The 24,754-nt window shown below is 34.2% G+C and overlaps 1 protein-coding gene across 7 annotated transcripts in view; it reads right to left on the reverse strand.

Annotated features, from left to right (window-relative positions):
* Positions 1 to 24,754, reverse strand: part of Fbxl4 (F-box and leucine rich repeat protein 4) — a 107,377-nt gene that overhangs the window by 44,602 nt on the left and 38,021 nt on the right. For all 7 annotated transcript variants that reach the window (XR_007350947.1, XR_007350925.1, XM_048812171.1 and 4 more), the window contains exon 6: positions 19,738 to 19,951. Coding sequence is in view for 5 of the 7 variants with exons in the window: in XM_048812171.1 (XP_048668128.1) it covers positions 19,738 to 19,951 (214 nt within the window). In the remaining 2 variants the exon portion in view is untranslated. The remainder of the gene's footprint in view (positions 1 to 19,737; positions 19,952 to 24,754) is intronic.

Raw genomic sequence — 24,754 nt, forward strand, 5'->3', positions numbered from 1 at the left:
CTTGAAATACTAGCCAGAGCAATTAGACAGACAAAAGAAATTAAAGGCATAAAAATAGGAAAAGAAGAACTTAAAATATCACTATTTGCAGATGATATGATCCTATACCTAGAAGACCCAAAAGGGTCTACAAAGAAACTACTAGAACTAATAAATGAATTCAGCAAAGTGGCAGGATATAAAATCAACACGCATAAATCAAAGGCATTCCTGTATATCAGCAACAAAACTTCTGAAATGGAAATGAGGAAAACCACCACATTCACAATATCCTCAAAAAAAATAAAATACTTGGGAATCAACCTAACAAAAGAGGTGAAAGATTTATACAATGAAAACTACAGAACCCTAAAGAGAGATTTAGAAGAAGATCTTAGAAAATGGAAAAATGTACCCTGTTCATGGATAGGCAGAACCAACATCATCAAAATGGCGATATTACCCAAAGTTCTCTATAGGTTCAACGCAATGCCAATCAAAATCCCAACTGCATTTCTGGTAGAAATAGATAAAGCTTTCATGAAATTCATATGGAAAAACAAAAGACCCAGAATAGCAAAAGCAATTCTAAGCAGGAAGTGTGAATCGGGAGGTATAGCGATACCAGATTTCAAACTGTACTACAGAGCAATAGTAACAAAAACAGCATGGTACTGGTACCAAAACAGGAAGGTGGACCAATGGTACAGAATAGAGGACACAGAGACCAATCCACAAAATTACAACTTGCTTATATTTGATAAAGGCGCTAAAAGCATGCAATGGAGAAAGGATAGCATCTTCAACAAATGGTGCTGGGAAAACTGGAAATCCATATGCAACAAAATGAAGCTGAACCCCTTTCTCTCGCCATGCACAAAAGTTAATTCAAAATGGATCAAGGAGCTGGATATCAAATCAGAGACTCTGCACCTGATAGAAGAAAAAGTTGGCTCCAATCTACACATTGTGGGGTCGGGCTCCAAATTCCTTAATAGGACGCCCATAGCCCAAGAGTTAAATACAAGAATAAACAAATGGGACTTACTTAAACTAAAAAGTTTTTTCTCAGCAAGAGAAACAATAAGAGAGGTAAATAGGGAACCTACATCCTGGGAACAAATTTTTACTCCTCACACTTCAGATAGAGCCCTAATATCCAGAATATACAAAGAACTCAAAAAATTAAACAATAAGAAAACAAACAACCCTATCAACAAATGGGCCAAGGACCTGAACAGACACTTCTCAGAGGAGGACATACAATCAATCAACAAGTACATGAAAAAATGCTCAACATCTCTAGCAGTCAGAGAAATGCAAATCAAAACCACCCTAAGATACCATCTCACTCCAGTAAGATTGGCAGCCATTATGAAGTCAAGCAACAAGTGCTGGCGAGGATGTGGGGAAAAGGGTACACTTGTACATTGCTGGTGGAACTGCAAATTGGTGTGGCCAATATGGAAAGCAGTATGGAGATTCCTAGGAAACCTGGGAATGGAACCACCATTTGACCCAGCTATCGCCCTTCTAGGTCTATTCCCTGAGGACGTTAAAAGAGCATACTATAGGGATACTGCCACATCAATGATCATAGCAGCACAATTCACAATAGCTAGACTTTGGAATCAACCTAAATGCCCTTCAATAGATGAATGGATTAAAAAACTGTGGCATCTATACACAATGGAGTATTATGCAGCTCTAAAAAATGACAAAATCATGGATTTTGCAGGGAAATGGATGGCATTAGAGCAGATTATGCTAAGTGAAGCTAGCCAATCCTTAAAAAACAAATGCCAAATGTCTTCTTTGATATAAAGAGAGCAACTAAGATCAGAACAGGGAAGAAGAGCATGAGGAAAAGATTAACATTAAACAGAGACGAGTGGGGGGAGAGAAAGGGAGAGAGAAGGGAAACTATGGAAATGGAAGGAGACCCTCATTGTTACACAAAATTGCATATAAGAGTTTGTGAGGGGAAAGGGGAAAAAAAAAACAAGGGAGAGAATTAAACAACAGCAGATGGGGTAGAGAGGGAAGATGAGAGGGAAGGGGAGGGGGGATAGTAGGGGATAGGAAAGGTAGCAGAATACAACAGTCATTAATATGGTATTATGTAAAAATGTGGATGAGTAACCGATGTGATTCTGCAACTTGTATTTGGGGTAAAAAATGGGAGTTCATAACCCACTTGAATCAAATGTATGGAAGATGATATGTCATGAGCTTTGTAATGTTTTGAACAACCAATAAAAAAATAAATAAATGGGACACAGCAAATTTTTCTGCACAGCAAAGAAAACAATTAGGACTGTGAGGAGAGGACCCACAGAATTGGAGAAAATCTTTGCTAGCTATTTTTCTGACAGAGGATTAATATCTAGAATATATAAAGAGCTCAAAAACCTTTACACTATAAAAGAAAATAACCCAATTAATAAATAGACAAATGAACTAAACAGACACTTCTCAAAAGAAGAAGAAATACAAATGGTTGACAAATACATGAAAAAAATGTCCAATATCATTAGCAACTAGGGAAATACAAATTAAAACTACACAGAGATTTCATTTCTCACCAGTCAGAATGACAGACATCAAGAATACAAACAGACACCTTAGCCCAGGCCCCAGCCCAGGACCACCCCTGCCACCTGTGAGGAAGCTCAGGCCAAGGTCAGGCCCAGGTCCGCCCCAATGACCAGCAGACCCATGCTGAAGCTTAGGTCTCAGACCAGGACTGCCCCCACTGACCCGCAGACCCACTCTGGAGCCTAGGCCCCAGCCCAGGATCACCCCTGCCACCCATGTGGGGGCCCAGGCCCAGGGTAGGTCCGGGTCTGCCCCCCAGCCCACCTGGGAGCCCAGGCCTAATCCACCTTCATTTTGGGACACTGTAGCCACCGCCATAGCCCTCCCACGCAATAGCCTCCACCTTGAAACAACAGACAGGGCCTAGAAGCAGCTGCATCTCGGAACAGTCATCCCAAAGCCAGGGTAAGGCCCACCCTTTCAGCCTCATCTCTTAAAGAGGTTACATCCATCCTGGGACACTCCCACTGCTATCTCTAGTTTCCTCTGCTATTGCCGTCACCACCTTTAGTTACAATAGCCTCCACTGTGGGACACCAGCAGGGTCGGGAAGCCCAACACCAAGGGGAGTTACAGATAATCTGCATGGATATTACAAGATTATAGGGTAGAAACTGCAATGTCTCAGATCAGTACTGCAAGGAAGGAAGACACATAGACAACGTGAAAAAATAAAGGAAGAAAGTATCCCAAACAAACCAGGATACTACAATAACAGAATTCATGGACAGTGCAGTTGATGAAATATCTGAGAAGATGTTCAGAATACACATAATTAGAATGATTTATGAATTAAAGAATGACCTAAATGAGCAAATACAGGTAAAAATTGATAATTCCAATAAAGAAATGAGAGAGCAAATATAGGCAACCATTGATCACACCAACAAAGAGAGAAGGGAGAAAATACAGGCATATATTGATCACACAAACTAAAAGATAAGGGAACAAATGCAGGTAGCAAAAGATTACTTCAAAAAAGAGAGATTCTGAGAAAAAAAATCAGAAATCCTTGAAATGAAGGAAACAATAAACACCAACAGAATAGATCACTTGGAAGACAATGTCAGATAATGAAGACAAAGTATACAATCTGGACAATAAAGTTGACAACAAAGTAAAGATGGTAAGAAACCATGAACAGAACATCCAAGAATTTATGGGATAGCATCGAAAGACCACATCTAAGAGTTATTGGGATAGAGGAAGGCACAGAGATTGAAACCAATGGAATGCACAATCTCTTCAATGAGATAATATCAGAAAATTTCCCAAACATGAAGAATGAATTAAAAAATCAAATACAAGAGGCTTAAAGGACACCAAATGTACAAAATTACAAAAGATCTACCCCAAGGTACATTATAATGAAAATACCTAGCATTTAGAATAAGGATAGAATCTTAAAGGCTGCAAGAGAGAGGAATCAGATCACATATAGGGGGAGACCGATTCGTATCTCAGCAGATTTCTCAGCCCAGACCCTCAAAGCCAGGAGATCCTGGAACAACATATACCAAACTCTGAAAGAAAATGGACGCTAACCAAGAATCTTATATCCACCAAAATTAAGCTTCAGATTTGATGATGAAATAAAACATTTCATGATAAACAAAATTTAGAATTTACAGTGAGAAAGTGTGCACTACAGAGTATCCTAAGCAAAATATTCCAGGAGAAGGAAATGAAAAACAACAATGAAAATCAGCAAAGGGAGGAACTACACTAAAGGAAAGGCCAATCAAAGGAGAAACCAAGTCAAGTTAATAACCAAAAATAAACCAAAATGTCTGGGAATACAAATCATTTTTCAATAATAACCCTGAAAGTTAATGGCCTAAATTCATCAATTAAAAGACATAGACTGACAAACTGGAATAAGGAAAAAAAAAAAAAAGACCCAACAATATGTTGCCTTCAAGAGACTCATCTCACAGGAAAACATATCCACAGACAGAAGGTGAAAGGGTGGGAAAAAACGTACCACCCACATGGGCCACATAAACAAGCAGGGGTTTCTATCCTCGTATCAGATAAAGTGGACTTCAAACCAAAGCTAGCGAAAAGGGATAAAGATGGACATATCATACTTCTTAAGAGATTCATACATCAACAAGATGTAACAATCATAAGTATCTATGTCCCAAGCAATCTACGCGTGTCAAACAAACTCTTCTCAAACACAAGAACCAAATGGACCACAACACAATAATACTGGGTGATTTTAATATACCTCTCTCACCACTGGATAGATCTTCCAAACACAAATTAAACAAAGGATCTACAGAACTCAATGATACAATCAATAATTTGAACTTCACAGATATATATATGTATATATATATATAAAATATTCCATCCATTAACAAGTGAATACGCTTTCTTCTCAGCAGCACATGGATAATTCTCCAAAATAGATCATATGTTATGCCACAAAGCAAGTATTATTAGCAAATACAAAAAAATAGAGATACTACCATGAATTCTACCAGACCATAATGGAATGAAATTAGAAATCAATGATAAAATTTAAAAGAAAAGCTACTCTAACACCTGGAGACTAAACAACATGCTATTGAATGACACATGGATAATAGAAGACATCAGAGAGGAGATAAAAAAAAAATTCTTAGCGGTAAATGAGAAGACAAATACAACTTATCAAAATTTCTGGGACACTTATGAAGGCAGTGCTAAGAGGACAGTGCATTGAATGGAGTTCATTCATTAAAAGAAGAAAAGTCAAAGCCCCAGAAAAAGAAGAACAAACCAACACAAAAGTAGTTGAAGGCAGGAAATAATTAAAATCAGGGCAGAAATCTATGAAATTGAAACTAAAAAAATAATTCAAAAAATTGGCAAAACAAAAAGCTAATTCTTTGAATAAACAAATAAAATCGACAAACCCTTAGCCACTGCAATAAAAGAGGAAACAGAAAACTCAAATTACTAAAATTTGTGATGAAAAAAAGGAAATATCACAGCAGACACTATTGAAATACAGAAGACAATTAGAAATGATTTTGAAAATTTATACTCCATTAAAATAGAAAACCTCCTCATACATTGCTGGTGGGGCTGCAAACTGGTGCAGCCAATATGGAAAGAAGTATGAGGATTCCTTGGAAAACTGGGAATGGAATCACCATTTGACCCAGCTACCCCTCTCTTCAGTCTATATCCAAAGGACTTAAAAACAGCATACTACAGGGACACAACCACATCAATGTTTATAGCAGCACAATTCACAATAGCTAAACTGTGAAACCAACCTAAATGCCCTTCAGTAGATGAATGGATAAGAAAAAAATGTAGCATATATACACAATGGAATATTACTCAGCAATAAAAGAGAATAAAATCATGGCATTTGCAAGTAAATGGATGCAGTTGGAGAAGATAATACTAAGTGAAGTTAGCCAATCCCCCAAAACAAATGGCAAATGTTTTCTCTGATAAAGGTGACTGACTCATAGTGGGGTAGGGAGAGGGAGCATGGGAGGAATAGATGAACTCTAGATAAGGCAGAGGGGTGGGAGGGGAAGGAAGGGACAGAGGGTTAGCAATGATGGTGGAATGTGATGGACATCATTATCCAAAGTACATGTATGAAGATATGAATTGGTGTGAACATACATTACATTATAGAGATATGAAAAATCGTGTTCTACATGTGTAATAAGAATTGTGATGAATTCCACTGTCAAGTATTTAAAAATTAAAAGCAATTAAAAAATAAATAATAAAATAGAAAACCTCAAAGATACCAACAAATTTCTAGAGGCATATGATTAACTCAAACTGAATCAGGAGGACATACACAATTTAAACACATCAATTTCAAGCAAGGAAATAGAAGATGCCAGCAAAAGCCTACCAACCAAGAAAAGCCCTGGACCAGATGGATTCACAACTAAGTTCTACAAGACTTACAAAGAAGAATCCACACCAATAGTTCTCAAATTATTCCATGAAATAGAAAAAAAAAACAAAACAAAACAAAAGGAATGAATCCTTCCAAACTTATTCTACGAAACTAGTGTCATCCTGATACCAAAACGAGGCAGACACACATCAAAGAAAGAAAAATTTCAGAACAATATCCCTGATGAATATTGATGCAAAAATTCTCAAAAAATTCTAGCAAAAATCACATAGAAAACACATTTTAAAAATAGTGCACCATGATCAAGTGGGGTTCATTCCAGGGATGCAAGGCAGGTTCAACATATGGAAATCAATAAATATAATTCATCACATCAATAGACTTAAAGATAAGAATTATATGATTATATAAATTGATGCAGAGAAAGTATTTGACAAAATACAGCACCCTTTCATGTTCAAAACACTAGAAAAACTAGGGATAGTAGGAATATACCTCAACATTGTAAAAGCTATCTATGCTAAACCCAAAGCCAATATCATAAATGGAGAAAAATTGGAAGCATTCCCTCTAAAAACTGGAAAAAGACAGGGATGCCCTCTTTTACCACTTCTATTCAACATAGTCCTTGAAACTGTAGCCAGAACAATTAGAAAGAGAAAAGAAATTAAAGGGATAGAAATAGGAAAAGAACACAAACTATTAATTATTTGCTGATGACATGATTCTATACTTAGAGGATCCAAAAAAACTCCACCAGAAAACTTTTATAATTAATTAATTAATTCAGCAAAATAGCAGGATATAAAGTTAATACCCATAAATCAAATGCATTTCTATACATCAGTGATGAATCCTCTGACAGAGAAATTAGGAAAACTACCCCCATTCACAATAGCCTCAAAAAAAGAAAAAAGAAAAAAAAACTTGGGAATCAACTTAACACAAGAGGTGAAACACCTCTACAATGAAAACTACAGATCACTAAATAAATAAATTAAAGAAGACTTTGGAAGATGGAAAGATCTCCCATGCTCTTGGATAGGCAAAATTAATATTGTCAAAATGGCTATACTACCCAAAATGCTATACAGATTCAACGTGATTCCAATTAAAATCCCAACGTCATTCCTTATAGAAATAGAAAAAGCAATCATGAAATTCATTTGGAAAAATAAGAGACCCAAAACACCCAAAGCAATCCTTAGCAAGAAGAGTGAAGCAGGAACATCACAACACCAGACCTTAAACTATACTATAAAGCTATAGTAACAAAAATGGCATGGTATTGGCACCAAAATAGACATGTAGACAATGGTACAGAATAGAATATACAGAGACAAACCCACATAAATACTTTCATACTAGACAAAGGCACCAAAAACATACATTGGAGAAAAGATAGCCTCTTCAACAAATGATGTTGGGAGAATGAGAAATCCATATGTAGCAAAATAAAAATAAATCCCATATCTCTTGCCATACACAAAACTCAGCTTAAAGTGGATCAAGAACCTAAGAATTAGTACAGAGACTATGTGCCTAAAAGAGGAAAAAGTAGTCCCAAATCTTCATCATACAGGATTAGGCCCCAGCTTCCTTAACAATACTCCTAAAATGCAAGAAATAAAATCAAGAATTAATAAATGGGATGGACTCAAAGTAAAAAGCTTCTTCTCAGATAAAGAACAATCAATGAGGAGACAAGACAGCCTACATTTTTGGAGTAAATTTTTACCACATGCAAGTCAGATAGATCACTAATCTCCAGAATATATAAAAAAAATTCAAAGAACTTAACACCAAAAAAACCAAACAATCCAATCTATAAATGGGCTACTAAGGAGCTGAATAGATAACTTCTCAGAAGACATTCAATCAACAAATATATGAAAAAATGTTCAACATTTCTAGTAATTAGAGAAATGCAAATCTAAATTAGTCTTAAGATTTCATCTCAAACCAGCCAGAATGGCAGTTACTAAGAATACAGACAACAATAAACGTTGGCAAAAAATGTGGGGGAAAAGGTACACTCATACATTTCTGGTAGGATTACCAATTGGTGCAAACACTCTGGAAAGCAGTATGGAGATTCCTTAGAAAACTGGGAATGGAACCATCATTTCACCCAGCTATCACACCCCTTATACCCAAAGGACTTAAAATCAGCATAATATAGTAACACGGCCACATCAATGTTCATAGAAGCTCAACTCACAATAGCTAAACTATGGAAGCAATCTAGATGCCCTTCAATTGATGAATGGGTAAAGAAACTGTGGTACATATACACAATGGAATATTACTCAACATTAAAAGAGAATAAAATTATGACATTAAGCAAGTCCCAAAAAACCAAAGACCGAATGTTCTCTCTGATAAGTGGATGCTGATCCATAATGGGTGAGGGGGGGCATGGGGAAAACAGAGGAACTTTGATTGGGCAAAGGGGAGGGATGGATGGGGAGGAGGGATGCGGGACAGAAAGATGGTGGAATGAGGTGGACATCATTACCCTAGGTACATGTATGACTGCATATATAATGTGACGCTACACTGTATACAGATAAATGAAAAGTTGTGCTGCCATGAATCAAAATGCATCCTGCTGTCATATATACCTAATTAAAATAAATAAATTAATTAAAAAAAAGAATACAGTAATAATAAATGCTGGAGGGGTTATGGAGGAACACTTTTACACTGTTGGTGGGACTGTAAATTAGTACAACCACTATGAATATCAGTATGGAGGCTCCTCAAAAGACTAGGCATGGAACCACCATATGATCCAGCTATAACACTCTTGGTATTGATCCTAAAGAATTAAAGTGATCCTACTATGGTGATACATGCACACTCATGTTAATATCAACAGAATTCATAACAGCCAAACTATGGAACCAGCCTAGGTGTCCATCAACAGATAAATGGAAAAAGAAAATGTGTCATATATACACAATGGACTTTTATTCAGCCATAGGAAAAATGAAATTATGGAATTTGTAGAAAAAGGGATGGAACTGAAGACCATTGTGGTAAGTGAAATAAGTCAAACTCAGAAGGTTAATAGTCAAATGTGGAAGCTAGAAAGGAAAAAGGAAAACAAAGGTGAAGGTAGATCTCCTAAAAATCAAAGGGAAATCAGTGGAAGAAAGGGACCAAAGGGTGGGAAGCAGAGAGGGAGGGGGGAAGTTCTGGCAACTCGAATATCAAATAACAAACCCATCAATATATACAATTATAATGTGCCAATAAAAAATGTAGAAGAAAAAAAAGAATCTAATATAGAGCCCTGTTCATGGCAGAAGAGTAGAAGCAAGTGATAAAAGCACATCTCTCAGCCAAAATAATATCTTGTGCCCACAATACAGCTCCAACTATGGCTTGCACTTTAATCCAAGAGATGCAAAGTTCATATTCAGTACAGTGTAGATATTTGTATTCACCTTATTTTTCTGTAAATAAATATCTTGAATTGTGTGGAAGGGAAACACTTTCAATGACTTATTGATAAAATGTCTTCTAAAGATGTAACAAAAAGTATTATTAACAATTAATCAACTAGATAATTTGATAGAACTACAAACACAGAGGGGGAAAAAAAAGCAGCTCTTATCTACTACCTAAGACAGCAAGTAAAACTTGTATTATTGAGCAGCATTTTATTCTTCACTTTGAAATGACTACAAAATAAAGTGTTCCAAAGAGGGAGAAAGATTTAAATAATAAAGCATTTAAGCAATTGCCTTCCCCCAAAAAGTACTTTATAATCAATGTATGTGGGACTTTGTTCCATATTTTACATTAACATACATTTCTAATTGTTATAACTATTTATAATCTATTTGCTTAATGTTAGAAATTGTTACTTATCTTCAATAAAGAATGCAACCATTAATTATATACCCAACATAAGGTAGGATTCCAAATTACTATTCTCTACTCTAAAACATGATTCCTAGAAAGCATATTGAAAATGGGACCTATAACAAGTTTATTTATTAGACTTAGGTTAGCTAAAATATAGACTATTGACATCACATGATCACAAATATAACTTCACTAATCACATAATACATTTCAAACATATAAGAGCAATATCTCCAAGCAATAAATTGGAATTTTATCAAAATATATTCACTAAATGAAAGTTCATAAATTTGTAATTGTGGTAGAAGTTAGAATTCTTACTAATGTCTAAAAGAAAAGATCATAAATGACATAGATTAATAAAGCTTTTGCACATGCCTTTGAGGAGAACAAAGGAAAGTTCTCTAACCTCAATTCAAGGTGTTTTATAGCTACCCTGAATCACAGATTCAGAAATTTAGCTTTTCAGGATAAGGTCTGGATAATTTGTCAAATTCTAATAATACAGGGTATTAATAGGAATACATCTAAGTCTAAGTGTTCACGCACATATGCCTTGCCCCCGCCCCCTTGTTTCAGAACTTTTTTTTTTTTAAATCATTGTAATAGATCTCTCCTACAACAATATAGTTCAGTACATCTTCTCTTACAAACGACTAAATGATCAACAACCCATAATGGATGATAGCACAGATTTGCAGTAGAAAGGACATATCAGTTTATACTCCAGCTGGACTCTTCAAGAACCTTACTGAATATATAAAAACAATGTTTCAATCAGAGGGGTAAGGGTTGGGCTGTTGTGGAAGCAAGAAGAGTCTAAGCCATATGTTGCTTGACACTAGTCACCTAAACAGTGCCCAGTTAAGAGAGTGTTCTGGTCCAAAGATTCTTTATCTTCTTAAAAAGCACTTCTTTCCTTTCTATTCAGATAGAGGTGTCAACCTGTTTCTGTGCCGATGCTATTAAGCACTTATGCGACTTAGGTCGCATAACTAATGCTCAATGTTTATATTCCATGGTCACCAGCAAGTCTTATAACTCTACTTTAGCTGCCCTTATGACATGCCAACAGTGAGAGAATGGGCTAATTAGCCATCTCTAATAATGATGTCCTTTCCAGGTAGATTTTTATACCTGATTTCCTGTCATGACTGTGGTCACCTACTCTTCCAAGAGGTGACCTCCACTGAGTGCACTGACAGGTCAGGCCTCGTGACACTGACTAAACCACAACCTATTCACTAAGGTCACACACAACCATCACCACCAAAAGTCTCATATGTAATTCCTTAGGAACTTCTACAAGGCCAATCAGGAGAGAGAAGTACAGATATATTCTTACTTGAACACATATGCCAAGGATTCTAGTTTTATCATATGATAGTAAATAAATAGTAAATGAAACTTCAATAGTTATTAAAAATCTTGATTGCTTAAGAATGAAATAATTACTAATAACCTCTGTTTCATGTATTGTTTAGTTAAATTAATCTGAAACTGGCTGCATTTTAGATAACAGCTAATGACAGCGTCCATTAGTCTACGCAGGTAATCAAAGTAGGTTCTTCCTATTAACTTCTCCTTTCGGTCTTAGTCATCAACATTAGTTCTGTTAAGTGAGAGGACATTCCTTTCATTTGCCACATGGTTTGTTCCTAATAGTTGGAGTTTGTTAGCTGCACTGACTCTGTTAAGGGAAAGGCCATCCCTGCTATTATGGTTTAGATATGAAGTGTCCCCCAAAAGTTCATGTGTGAGACAATGCAAGAAAGTTTAGAGGTGAAATGATTGGGTTATGAGAGTTTTAACCTAATCAGTACATTAATCCTCTGACAGGATTAACTGGATGGTAACTGTAGACAGGTAGGGTATGGAAGAGGTGGATCCCTGGGGATATGTCTTTGGGGTATATATTTTGTCCTTGTTGAGCAGAGCTCTTTCTTTCTGCTTCTTGGTGACCATGTCCTAACCAGTCTTCCTCTGCCACTCTTCTTCCATGATGTCCTGTCTTACTTTGGCCCTGAATGGAGTTGGCCATCTATGGACTAAGACCTCTGAAACTCTGAACCCCAAATAACCTTTTCCTTCTCTATATCATTCTTGTCAGGTCTTTTGGCCACAGCAGCAAAAAAGCTGACTAAAAGACCCGCCAGTGTACAATAATGTGTTATCTAAGTCAAATAAGAATGTGGTAAAGAGACCACAATATCTGCATGACAAGAAGCAAAATTCATGGAACCAAATCAAATCACACTCCTTTTCAAAAGATATAAGTTTATATACTAGGAAAGTCCAAGAGCTTTCATCAACAGTCAGGGTGGTAAGAATTTTTACTTTTATATAGCTCTGCTGAATAAACTGGCACAAAAAAAGAGAAAATATGATTGTTGATAACTAACAGAAATAAAGATCAACTACTTTTGTTGTCTTATACTTCATGAAGATGAAGGCAGAGGGATCCTTGAAACTGTCGACAGCTTAGCAGACCAAGTAAACAGTTGCTGAACCATGCTTGCGGATTACTGTCATATACTAGTCCCCCACAATACCTATAATCAGTTTTTTCACTTCTTCAGATTCTTTCAATTTATGCTCTATCATTCTTGAAGTGAGGCAATCAAAACTGGATGCAGGTGTTCCATTTATAACTCCAACTTTTAAAAAAACACTCTTGGTTTTCTTGTCTGCTGCTAAGCAACAGAATGACATTCTTACTGAGCTACCTGTCATACCCCACTCTCATTCTCCAGCCCAGTTTTTTTTTTTTTTTTTTTTTTTTACGAACAAAGAAAAGGTAAACAAGCTCAAACTTCTAAAAAACTAACTCAGATTGTTTTATATAATTCTGAAGGCTAGGAAGTCTGAGGCCAAGGTGTCAATAGAGTTGTTTTCTTCTAAGACCTCTTTTTTGGTTTGTAGGTGCCATCTTGTGCTGGTGTCTTCACATGGTCTGGCCTGTGTATGTTTGTATTCTACTCTCCTCTTCTGATACAGACACTGGCGATGTTAGAGTAGGACCCACCCCAACAACCTTGTTTTGCCTTATCTCTTTAAAGATCCTGCCTCCAAATACAGGCACATTCTGGGGCTTAGGACACTAACATATGAATTTGGGGAAGACACAATTCAGCCCATTACAGTAGCTAAGAATAGAAAAGGAGTTAATTATGCCTCTACTTATAGCGCCCTGTAGAAGTAAAGGGTCATTATGTTTTCAACTTATTTTTCAAATGGTTCAAAAATACAGTTATGCATATAGTGTGGGAATCTGGATGAAAGTATATGATAATTTTTTTTAACTCTGAAAAAAATCTCATTTGTTTCTAAAGACTTTTCTGAAAGTGTGAAGTAAAACTTGTTTTCTTAAGTATTTAAAAGTCTATTTAATGATTTTGATTTTTATAGCCCTACTTTTGTGGGAAAAAAATCCTCACGAAAGGCTAAAGTGGGGTTTTCAATCAATATTTATCATATATAATACAAATATTATGAATAGAGAAGAAAAGGACCAAAAGGGATTGAACTCAACTCATTCCAATCATTATAATACCTAACACAAATATAGTCATTTCCTTGCCATAAATAGTTGAAAAAATAAAGCATAGCTTCTTTCCTAAGTTTCTATCTTCCTATTTTTCAACCAAATTCAGTTTTTAAAAATTGCCCTATCTATCAATTCATTTCTAGTTATTCAGGGATCACACAGATCCCACATGTCAGCTTGAGGGTCATTTCTTTTACCATGGATTCCTAACACAGGTATCTTTCAGCCAAGCACAAACCTAGGGAAATACTAGTATGCATCTGGGCTTATCATCTACCCATCTATTCTGTGTGTCATTAATGTACTAGTATTCCATTTTTTACTAGGCATATGTTTATTACTTTGTACCTACTGAAATTCAAAAAAATATATGCCACTAATTCTAAAAATAGCTCATAGCTTATTCTGTAATTTTTTTTAGCTGATGTTGTAAGAAGACATTTGTTATTTATTTGATGAAGCTATTTTTTTCTTGCAATTCTAAACACATTTGAAGAAAGAAAAAGAGCTTATGAAATAAATTAAGAAAACAATTGAACTATATTTTACCATGTTATAAGACTAAAATTTCTGAATAATCACTTATGCAGGGGCAGGCCACATCAGAATCCCAGATCTACCTACCAGTATATAATGCAGTTTTGTTCTCCTGAGGTGTTACTGAGTAATCAAGCCTGCAGTATGTGTGGATACTGCTAACCACTTAAGAATTCAACACTTAGCCAGCAACAGCACATTATCTTATGTGCCTAAATTTTTTTGAGGGTTATGTGTCCTAATGCTGCTTTCCATTATGGCATAAAATTGAGAGTACACCTATATCAATTTGCTTGAAGTAGTTCATTATGTATTGATTCTACAAACTTTCACTTAAATGTTTGTAATGCAATTTGAATAACTGTGATTTACCAGAACTACTAAACTTCAAACCAAATTTGTTAATAATAAAAATAAAAGACAAAAACTCAATTTTTCTATAGAAAATATTTCAGACTAGAAGATATTCATAAGACATAATTTAATAGTCTGTATTTTACACTAGATATATGTGTGTATGCTAGTTACAATATTATATTTCTTCACCAACTGCAAACTAGAAAAGAAACAAATTATAAAGAAAAATCACTGTTTTTGATGGAGGCAGCCAGGCCATTAGAATAGCTATTTTTCCTTACATCATCTTACAATGATAACTATATCATTGACGCCACTAGACCTGTTCGAATCCTGTTTTGTGGCTCTTGGCAATATATTAACCTTTTGGGATCTTAATTTGATTATCTTAAGATGGGAATACAACCTATTCTCATTGGACTGGTGTAAAAAATTAAATAATGCAAAATGTCTAGAACAGCAAACAGAATATATTAAGTTTCCCCAAACTTTGGAAGTAAAACTCAGGTCTACAAAATCATCCAAATCTTATTAATTATACATATAGATTGCTTAAATCTTACAAAATGACATAGATGTACTCTATTTATTAATATAAATAGGCACATGAAGTGTAAATCTTATAGCATACACTTGACCTCTCTGAGGTTAATGTATTAGAGTCAATATTTTGTAATATTAATTTTTGCTAATTTTTTGTTTTTGTAGGGTTTAGAGAAATGAATAAAAGCAGCACTGGATAATTTCCAGTCCTTTAAAAACAAAATAATCTTTCCTAGAAAGTTCAAATTCGTATTTTCTTTTTCTCCTTATATATTTCCTTAGAGCAAGCAGAAACATCTGAAATCAGGTGCTGCTCATTCTTTTCAAAACAGAGCCAATGCCTATGTAGAAGGTTTTGAGAAAGACCAGTCTCCTAAATCTTGTCTTCTCATTCATTGTTTGTACCCATTAAGCAACGTTATGAAGTTGAGGATTCAAGGGAATGTGGATATAAGGGAGAAGTGTTTTTTGTTTGTTTGTTTTGTTTTGTTTTGAAGCAAAGTATTTGCTTATGTGACAAGGGAGGTGTTCACAGATTGATATGAATACCAGTGCTACTATGGCTTCTGCTTGTTTTAAAAGAAATCAGCTGATTGTATTGCTTTCTCCCTTTTCCCTGTGAGTTATATGTGGAACTCTGATGTACCACCCACGATTGATGACATAACAGAAGCAAGCAAAGTACAGGGAGACAGCAGTGAATAGACTTGAGAAACATTAATAGTAAACCTGGGTAAAATTTTTTTATCAATTTTAAATTTGCCATTTTTTATTACTAAAATATCATTTTAAATTTTATTATAAGTTAACTTTAGATCAATGAAAATCAATTTTATGTTTTTTCCAACATATCAACATCAGAAAAATATATAGTGTGAAATTCATTTTTATGTTATCATAGAAGATACCATATTTTAAAGAATTTGTAAGTAGTAACATAGGGTACTACCTAATTTTATTTAATGCATACATACCATGACTTTACATCTACATTTAAGTAATTGAGGGAGCTAGAATTAATGGTATCTAGACTTAGGATACATGTACAAATTTCAACTCTTGAGATATGAAATTTTCTCATCATCATAAATCACACTTTAAAAAACTGGGGTCATATTCTATCAGTCTTTTGAGGTGAATTAAGAAAACTGTACACTATTTCATGATTCTCTAGATCATGTTAATATGTAACATTTCAAAAGCATCTCACGGGATAATATTTTCACAAATCATCACAAATGTATGATGCCTAGTAAGTTTGGTTTTTCTTCTTAAAGGCTCATTCAATAATTATTTATTCTTAAAGTTGAACATTCAGAAAAGTTTTGAATAAGGTATTATTTTGCTCAGAGGATATCAGCCTATATAGTGTAAAGGCCAATAAAACAGTAAAGGTATGAGGCTGGGGATATAGCTCACTTGGTAGAGTGCTTGCTTTGCATGCAGAAGGCCATGGGTTCAATAATGAGTACACTTCTAATAAAATCCTTGCTGAAAGATACATCCAGAAGAAGAAAAAAAAAAAAGTAAAGGTAGCAATGAAAAACAAATATGGCATTATTTCAGAATGGACAATTCTACCTAAGAGAAAATAAATGACAAATTTTATACCCACACAAATTGTGAGTCATTTCACCACAGACCAATGAAAACATGGGCTAAACCCATATTTAAAATAGCATTTTGGGACATTAGTTCTTTCATTCTACAAATTAAAAAAAAATCGGGATTGGGGACTGGAAGTCCAATTCAGGAGTAACGTGCCTGCTTCATATGCTCAAGGTCCTTGGTTCAATCCCCAGTACCAAAAAACAAAACAAAACCTGGCAATACAAGAACTGAGTGTTAACAAGGCTTAAAAACAATATATATATATATATCTTTCATAAAATATTTTTATGAAATAAGGATGATAAAGACTACTTAATCAGAAAGTAACACCAAAAACATGTAAAAATAATAAGCTACATGAGAAACTGTCTAGTTCACTCCTGAAGTCCAAGTGTCTGAAGCAGTTCCACATACCTAACAGATACTCAAACATTTGTTGAATAAATATAAAAAAAGAAAAGACAATATTAAAGACATTCCCATTACATTAAGAATAACGCTGGCAAAACTGCTGTAACTCTATTATTCCACATTATTTGTGAAGTTCTATCTATTAGAAGTAACATTTCAAACATTGGAAAAGAAATAAAAAGCATATTAAATTCCAGATTATATACATGCATTAGAAAGTCCAAAGACATAAGTAAAAAAATTATTAGAATAATTATATGCATTAACTTAGGTAAACAGATAAAAGATTTTTTTTTTTTTAGAAAAACAAATTATCCTTCAGACTAACAATAACCAGTTAAAGTTAAATGAAAGGGAAAATAGCACCTGAAAATTTAACATGCAATGAACAAATTTAACCAGAAAGATTTAGGATCTAAGTGAAGACAACTACAACATGTTGTTAGATATAAAACAAGACCTACATGAACAGATGGGAAATCTTATTAGAAAGCAAAATGAAATATAATGAGTACACTTCTAATAAAATCCTTGCTGAAAGATACATCCAAAAAAAATAAGGACACTCCCCCCACAAAAAAATGTTTGAAAATAACAAGGAAAACAATCTTCTCCTACAGATAGTAAAACATACTACAAAGCTGCCACGATAACAGTACTACTACTACTATTACCTTTATTAGTATATATTGAACTTACTATGTTCCAGGTACTACCTAAGTACATGTACATGTACATAGTGATTAAATGAGATCTGTATTTGTGGGGGTGGATAAATGGGGATCGAACTCAGAGGCACTCAACCACTGAGCCACATCCCTATCCCTATTTTGTATTTAATTTAGAGACAGGGTCTCACTGAATTGCTTAGCTCCCTGCTTTTGCTGAGGCTGGCTTTGAACTCGTGATCCTCCTGCCTCAATCTCCCAGCCTCTGGGATTACAGGCATGTGCCACTGCATCCGGCAAGATCTATATTTTTAATATTCCCATTTTAGAGACCTAGAAACTGAAATACTGGGGCTGGGGTGGTGGCTCAGTGGTACAGCGCTTGCCTAGCATGTGTGAGGCACTGGGTTCGATTGTGAGTACCACATATAAATAATAAATTAAAAAATAAAGGTCCATTGACAACAAAAAATATTAAAAAAAAAAGAAACTGAAATACTGAGTGAGAGTGGGAAAGTCATTGATATATCATTTGGAAAAGTAATTTGATTATCTTTATTCTTTTCCTTAACAAATATTTTTGGCCAGTCTTTACCAAATCCTATTTTAGATGCTAAAAACATAGCATAAAAAAATAGATGTGGTACCTATCGTTATGTATCCTTACCATGAAGAAAAATAATATAAGCAAGAAAACAAATATCATTTCAGAGAGTGACAGGGAAATAAAACCAGATTACATGAACAGATAATAAGGGAGATAATAAGGGAGCCTGCATTTATCAGGAACAGATAATAAGGGAGACTGCATTTATCAGGTCCAAGAAGCCATCTTTATAGAAATATTTAATGAGCTAGAAAAACATTAAAATATTTGATAATCTAACAAAATTCTTGGAACATGTAATAACATTTGAGGACTAGAAAGCAGGCTAACATGTCTGTTTTATAGGAAACAAGTATATAATAGAAAATGTATGTTTACAACAGGGGCCTACACACACACTCTAATCCACAATACCATTTTTAGGACTCCATCCTACAGCAATAACAGCATGCATACATAAACTATGTTCAGAATAATGTTGTTGCTAGATATTATGTAAGAGAAAAATTACTAGGAAAAACTCAATATTGATCATTTTGAGGATGCTAACTAGATTATGGTATGACTTACAGTACTGAGTTAATGAAAAGAACTGGACAGTACATGTTCTAACCTGGAAAGATGTCCTAGAAATAATATATAAAAAACGGTAGTAGACTACTATATATGACATGAACCTATTATTTTTTAAATGAGCCTCATGAACTATGCCATCAGGAATTTACACCCTTAAGTCTGGGCCTGGATAAATTCCTCTTTGCTTCCTCCCCTCTGATAGATGTTCTCTTAAACACTATCCTCCCACCATTTTCTCTAATTCATTCCCTGCCAATATTTCAATGTACCTTAGCCCACTGTTTGTTTCTTTATCTGGGAACACAAAGAGCACAGCACCATAAACATTTTAAGAGTTAACAGAAAAAGAACATTTCTTTACAATTTAGAAAAAATAGATTCTAACACTGAAATGACTGAAATAGCTCTAATGATTTTAGAGTAATCACATAGCATACTAACCTTTATTAAAAAATCAGAGATCATAATAATATGAACAAATAAAGGAAAACAAATATTCAGTTGGTTATTGCACAAGGAAAGATAAATGAGTTATTCTTACCTCTACTTTTGTTCGATAGAGAACAAGTCGTTTAAGGCTGCATAACTTGGCAATGTGGTTAAATGCTTGAGGTGGTAATTTATCACAGGATGAGAGATTTAAATCTTGTAGATCTGGACACATCTCAGAAATAACCTCCAAGCAAGTTTCATTAAGGAAATGGCTGCAAGATAATTCAAGGCGTACTAATTCAGATCCACAAACCTTCAGAAACCTGTAAAAACAATATTCCACATGAATTTCATAAAATTAAAAGATTTTTTATAAGGACTTGGAACTTATATTAATTCTAAGGAGAAAGGCTTAGAAAAATGAATTTATATTATGAAAAACATAAGACATCTTTCACTTAAATTCTCATTCACTGCATGCTAAAATGTGCATGGTTAGGTTAAAATAAATCAACCTGAGAAGACAAAATGGATTCACATCATGTAAAAAGTCAGCTAATGCTAAGTGGAAAATTAAAAAAGCAGAGGATATATTTCTCCTACTTACCTATAATGCACAACTGAGTTGGTAAAGATTAAAAGGAAAAAAAAACTCTAAACTCTTGGAAGATATTTCCCCAGTAACAATACTCAGAACTGGGTAGGTAATATATTTGGAATACTGCACATGAAATGACATCTTCAATTAAATGACCTCAAAACAATCAGAAAAGCCTCCTTTCAACTCAGAAAATTTCTAGGTTTGTTTAAGTGCACAGTTGTGATATGTTTCTTGTAGCTCTAACTATTTAGTAACTAAACTACTCAGAAATAATCCAAGGTGACAGAAAATGCTTTATCAGAGTAGGTCACAATTTTATATTAGTTACATTACAGATGGGGAAAAAACAGTCCTGTCCATAACCACCATCTGTTAGAAACCTAAAACTAAAATGAATCTAGGAGCATTTGAATGTATGGAACTTTATCAAATAAGCAAATTGAACCAATTATTCTTGTTCAGTTCTCTTGACATAATCTTGTCCATCAGTGTCACATCAACAATATTACTACTATTAATTTATGCCACATCTTTTTTTTCCTAAATGATTTAAGAAGCTGATAAAGGAACATACAAAATAAAACTGAACCAAATTGAATCACTTGTGTAAATAAAGAAACAATACTTTAGCAGAAGTTAAAAATAGGGATTTTTTTTTTTACACTGTTCTACTACTTTCTAGCAGTGACATGAGAAAAGGCATTCTTTCAAATCTCACATTTCCTTAGCTGTGAAAGGAAGACTTGAACAACACTTACTACATTGCCCCATGGTTTCGATCATCAAATAATATGTGAAAGCAATTTTTAAAGGTCAAAGCACCCCACAAATATTAAAATGTCAGTTAAATATTGGTTAGCTCATATTTAAACAACAGAATTCAGTTGCCTCAGATTTATTTTAAATATTGCAAATAACCCAGTTTTCATAGATATTATGCTTGAATACCCATTTACTTTTAATCCATTGCAGTCTGTGTTCTGCTCTCCCTAAATTTACCCTTTCCTTTTAATTGCTAAATTCAGTGCCCTCTCTTATCAGTATTTGTATTATGTGATTTATTTCTGACATTTCATACAATTGCCCACTACTCCCTTAAACCTCTGATGCTCCTCCTGTGAATTCTTCTCCTGGATCTCCTCCAACAGGTCTTCCTATTATTACCTGTGCTGGTTATTTGTTAAACTGCAGTCTGCATAAAGCATTTCCATTCATTCAGCAAGCAGATAGTGAGTTTCCACTGTGCCCCAGACAGTAGCCTAGGCACCGGGGAGATAGCCCAGTCCCTCTCACACAGCCTACTTACATTTTAGTGACAGAAGGAAAATAGACACAAATAAAATAAATAATATATTAAAGGCTGAAAAGCAATAAGGAGCAAATAAATGCAGGGAAGGTCAACAGGAAGTTTGATTAGAGAAGCTTCAATGAGAGGGTGAGCAAAGCAGATGTCTGGAGGAAGAGCAGAAGGAAGGTGAAGGTTTAAAGGGCAAATACACTGGTTTGAAGACAAGAACAAAGAAGAATAAGGAAGCTGACACAGGAGGCACACAGTAAGGGGGAAATAAGTAGATCAGAGAGATGAGATACCATGTCATTATAAAGACTTCAGCTTTTATTTTGAGAAAAATGGAATTCCTAATCTTTAGAGGTTTTGAGCAGAGGAGTGTCACCACCTCCTTGTGTTTTACCAGAATCCTTATGGTTTTTGTGTTATGAGATTGAGAGGAAAGCAGGCAGAAAGGGGGGACCATTTCAATATTCAGGAAAGAGAGGAGAGCACACAAGATCCAGGTGCTATTAACAAACATGGTGATAAACACTCAGTATTTTTCCTTTAATAAGGTCAAGGTATACCCAAGAAATAGGATAAAATTAACATGTTTACCTTACGTTGAGTAAGGTAACAAGTAGTTATTGGGAGTTTTTTATTATTTTAAAAGTTAGAAATCCAAAAACAGATATAGCATTTCGGAGAATTAAAAAATATCCTATTTGATAATTCTAAAACTATTCACAAATTACAAAAGTTAAATATGTCTATTAATTCCCTTAGAATTAAAAGCTTTAAGGCATCTTATTTCCTATGGTCTTCTTTATTGGCAAAGTACTTTGATCTGCATTTCTGTTTCATATTTAACTTAGAATGACTTGGAGACTTGACATTCCTTCTCTTTTTCCTTTAATTATTGAACCTTTCTCTTCCAAAGTATTTTGAGTGCTATAAATCCAATCACCAGAAAGCCAACTTTCAAGTTGACTTAATGAATGATACAATGTAAAAGCAAAATAAAGACAATGACCATATTTATACTAGTCTTCTGAATTTTTTTTTTCACTCTCAATACTCTTAAATTGTATACCTCCACTATGAGAAGATTATTTGGTCAATATACCCATATTCTCTTTTCCTTACAGGATCTCTTACAAGATCTTTTCTACTTGCCTTTTCATGATACCTCCATTCTAAAATGGCAGAAGCAACAGTAAGCTCAATTCACTGAACAATTTCTTTCCTTAATGTTCCTCATGGAAATTTTATTTTAATGCAGAGTTCTATGTATGCTTTTGTCTTGGTGAATTATTTACTCATCTCAACTATGACATGGGTCACTTGAAAGGAGAACTACAGCTTCATTATTCTTACAGCTATTCATTCTACATTGTGAATTCTTAAAAGTATTTTTTTAAATTGAAGGTTTTATGAGGACACCTAAGCTCAGATAAACAAATTTGAACTACGTCTCCTGCTATGAGAAAAGGAGTCTCTGGAGGATAAAGTAAATTGCTTATCCTTATGAGGTGAATTAATTTGTCCAGAAGAATACAAGTACATGAGAAGTAATTTACTAAATGGTAACTTACACCCTAAAATAATTAACATCCCATGAATGAATAATTTAATCTGAGTTTACTCATCACAAAATAAAAGGCACTAATCCTCACAACCTGTCTGAAGTATGGAGGTAAGGGAGAATTAGATAAAAATATCCATGGCTTCTAATTCCTAATCTTAGGTATTGTTAGTTGAACCTCACTCAGTTCTATAAAACAGTATATTTAAAATAATTTTGATTCCAAATAACTTAGAACATTATTTAATATATCTGGCTCAAAATAAAGTCATTAAAAACAAAACTTCTTGCTTAACTGATTATGGTGATATCCAGTAATGGTAGAAAGAGTGGAAAAGAAATTGTTTCTACTGTCTAGGAGCTGACAATCTAAAAGAGGAACCTTGTATAAAATATAGGCAGGCAACTAAATAAATATATGAATGAGTAATAAGTCCTTTATATTACAAAACTATAATTCTGTGTGTGAAAACATCTAAAAAGTTCTTGATTCTAGAAAGCACCCAAGAATTTTTTTTAAGAAATGAATACACACTACTTAGAATAAGTAAAGGGTTTAAAGGTAAAAACCTTCAATCACTGAGGTAAAAATCAGGGTGATTTGGCACCTATTCAAAAAAAAAAAAATGGTAGTGGAAAAATGGACTTAAAACCTTTTCAACAAAATTAAGTGATGAAACTTTAAAGCACAAACTGGCAGGGAAGCAAAGTAATATTCAAGACTTTAGAGAACTGTATTATAAAAGTGGAATTACAATGGATGTAATTTTAATGAGTAATGATATTCATGAGCAGTACTCAAAGTTGCAAATCACAAATCTGTGGATGGAACGGGATTTTTAATAACTGATTAAAAGTTTTATGTTCTTGTTATTCCAATTTAACCTATTTCTCTGCTATTCTGAATAATACAAATTCATAAAAAAAAGTTCTTTAAAATCCAGTTAAACAGTTCTAATTTGTAAAGACAAGGTTTTTAGGCACCAAAGTAACTACATCAAATTTTTTCCTAAAGACTTGCTCAAAAAACAGCTCACCATCATCATTGGTCTCCAGTTTTAAAATGTACATTTTTTTCTTTAAAGTATTATAAATAAGTCTTCTTCACAGTAATGAGCATAAATAGGCCATACTTATTCATAGGTTATTCATTAATAATCAAGCCATGAATATTTATTGTTTATTCTGGGAATGCTGCCTACAAGTTATAATGACTGTCAATTCAGTAGTCAAGTTGAGGGGCCAATAGCAATCAGCAGGCAAACCTCCAATATGCCCCCACCCTCCCCCAATTTTTTTCTCTTCCTGTTACTTTAACTTTCTTTTCTTAATGGAAACAGTGACTAGGCTTAAAAAAATGCTAGCAAAATTTATGGTTTTATTGACTAAAATACTATAGCAAAATATGGAGAATTTATATATGCACTTTTGTGATTATTCAAATAGGCCTACAGAAACTCATCTGGTTGAACATAAAAATGGTAGAAAATTGCTTGTGAGAAAGTGGCTGAAACTGTACCTTCTCAAAAGACAATCTTTATCATTACTAGCCTAAAATTAAGAAAAATAACTGCTTAGTTTTCTTCTCACAACTCATGTTTCTTCTAATGCACTTGAACAAGCTACATAAAGAGAATGTTAAAAAAATTATTTAGTATTGCCTTTACATT

This window comes from Marmota marmota, unplaced genomic scaffold (assembly GCF_001458135.2).
Source record: "Marmota marmota marmota unplaced genomic scaffold, marMar, whole genome shotgun sequence".
NCBI classification, from domain to species: domain Eukaryota; kingdom Metazoa; phylum Chordata; class Mammalia; order Rodentia; family Sciuridae; genus Marmota; species Marmota marmota.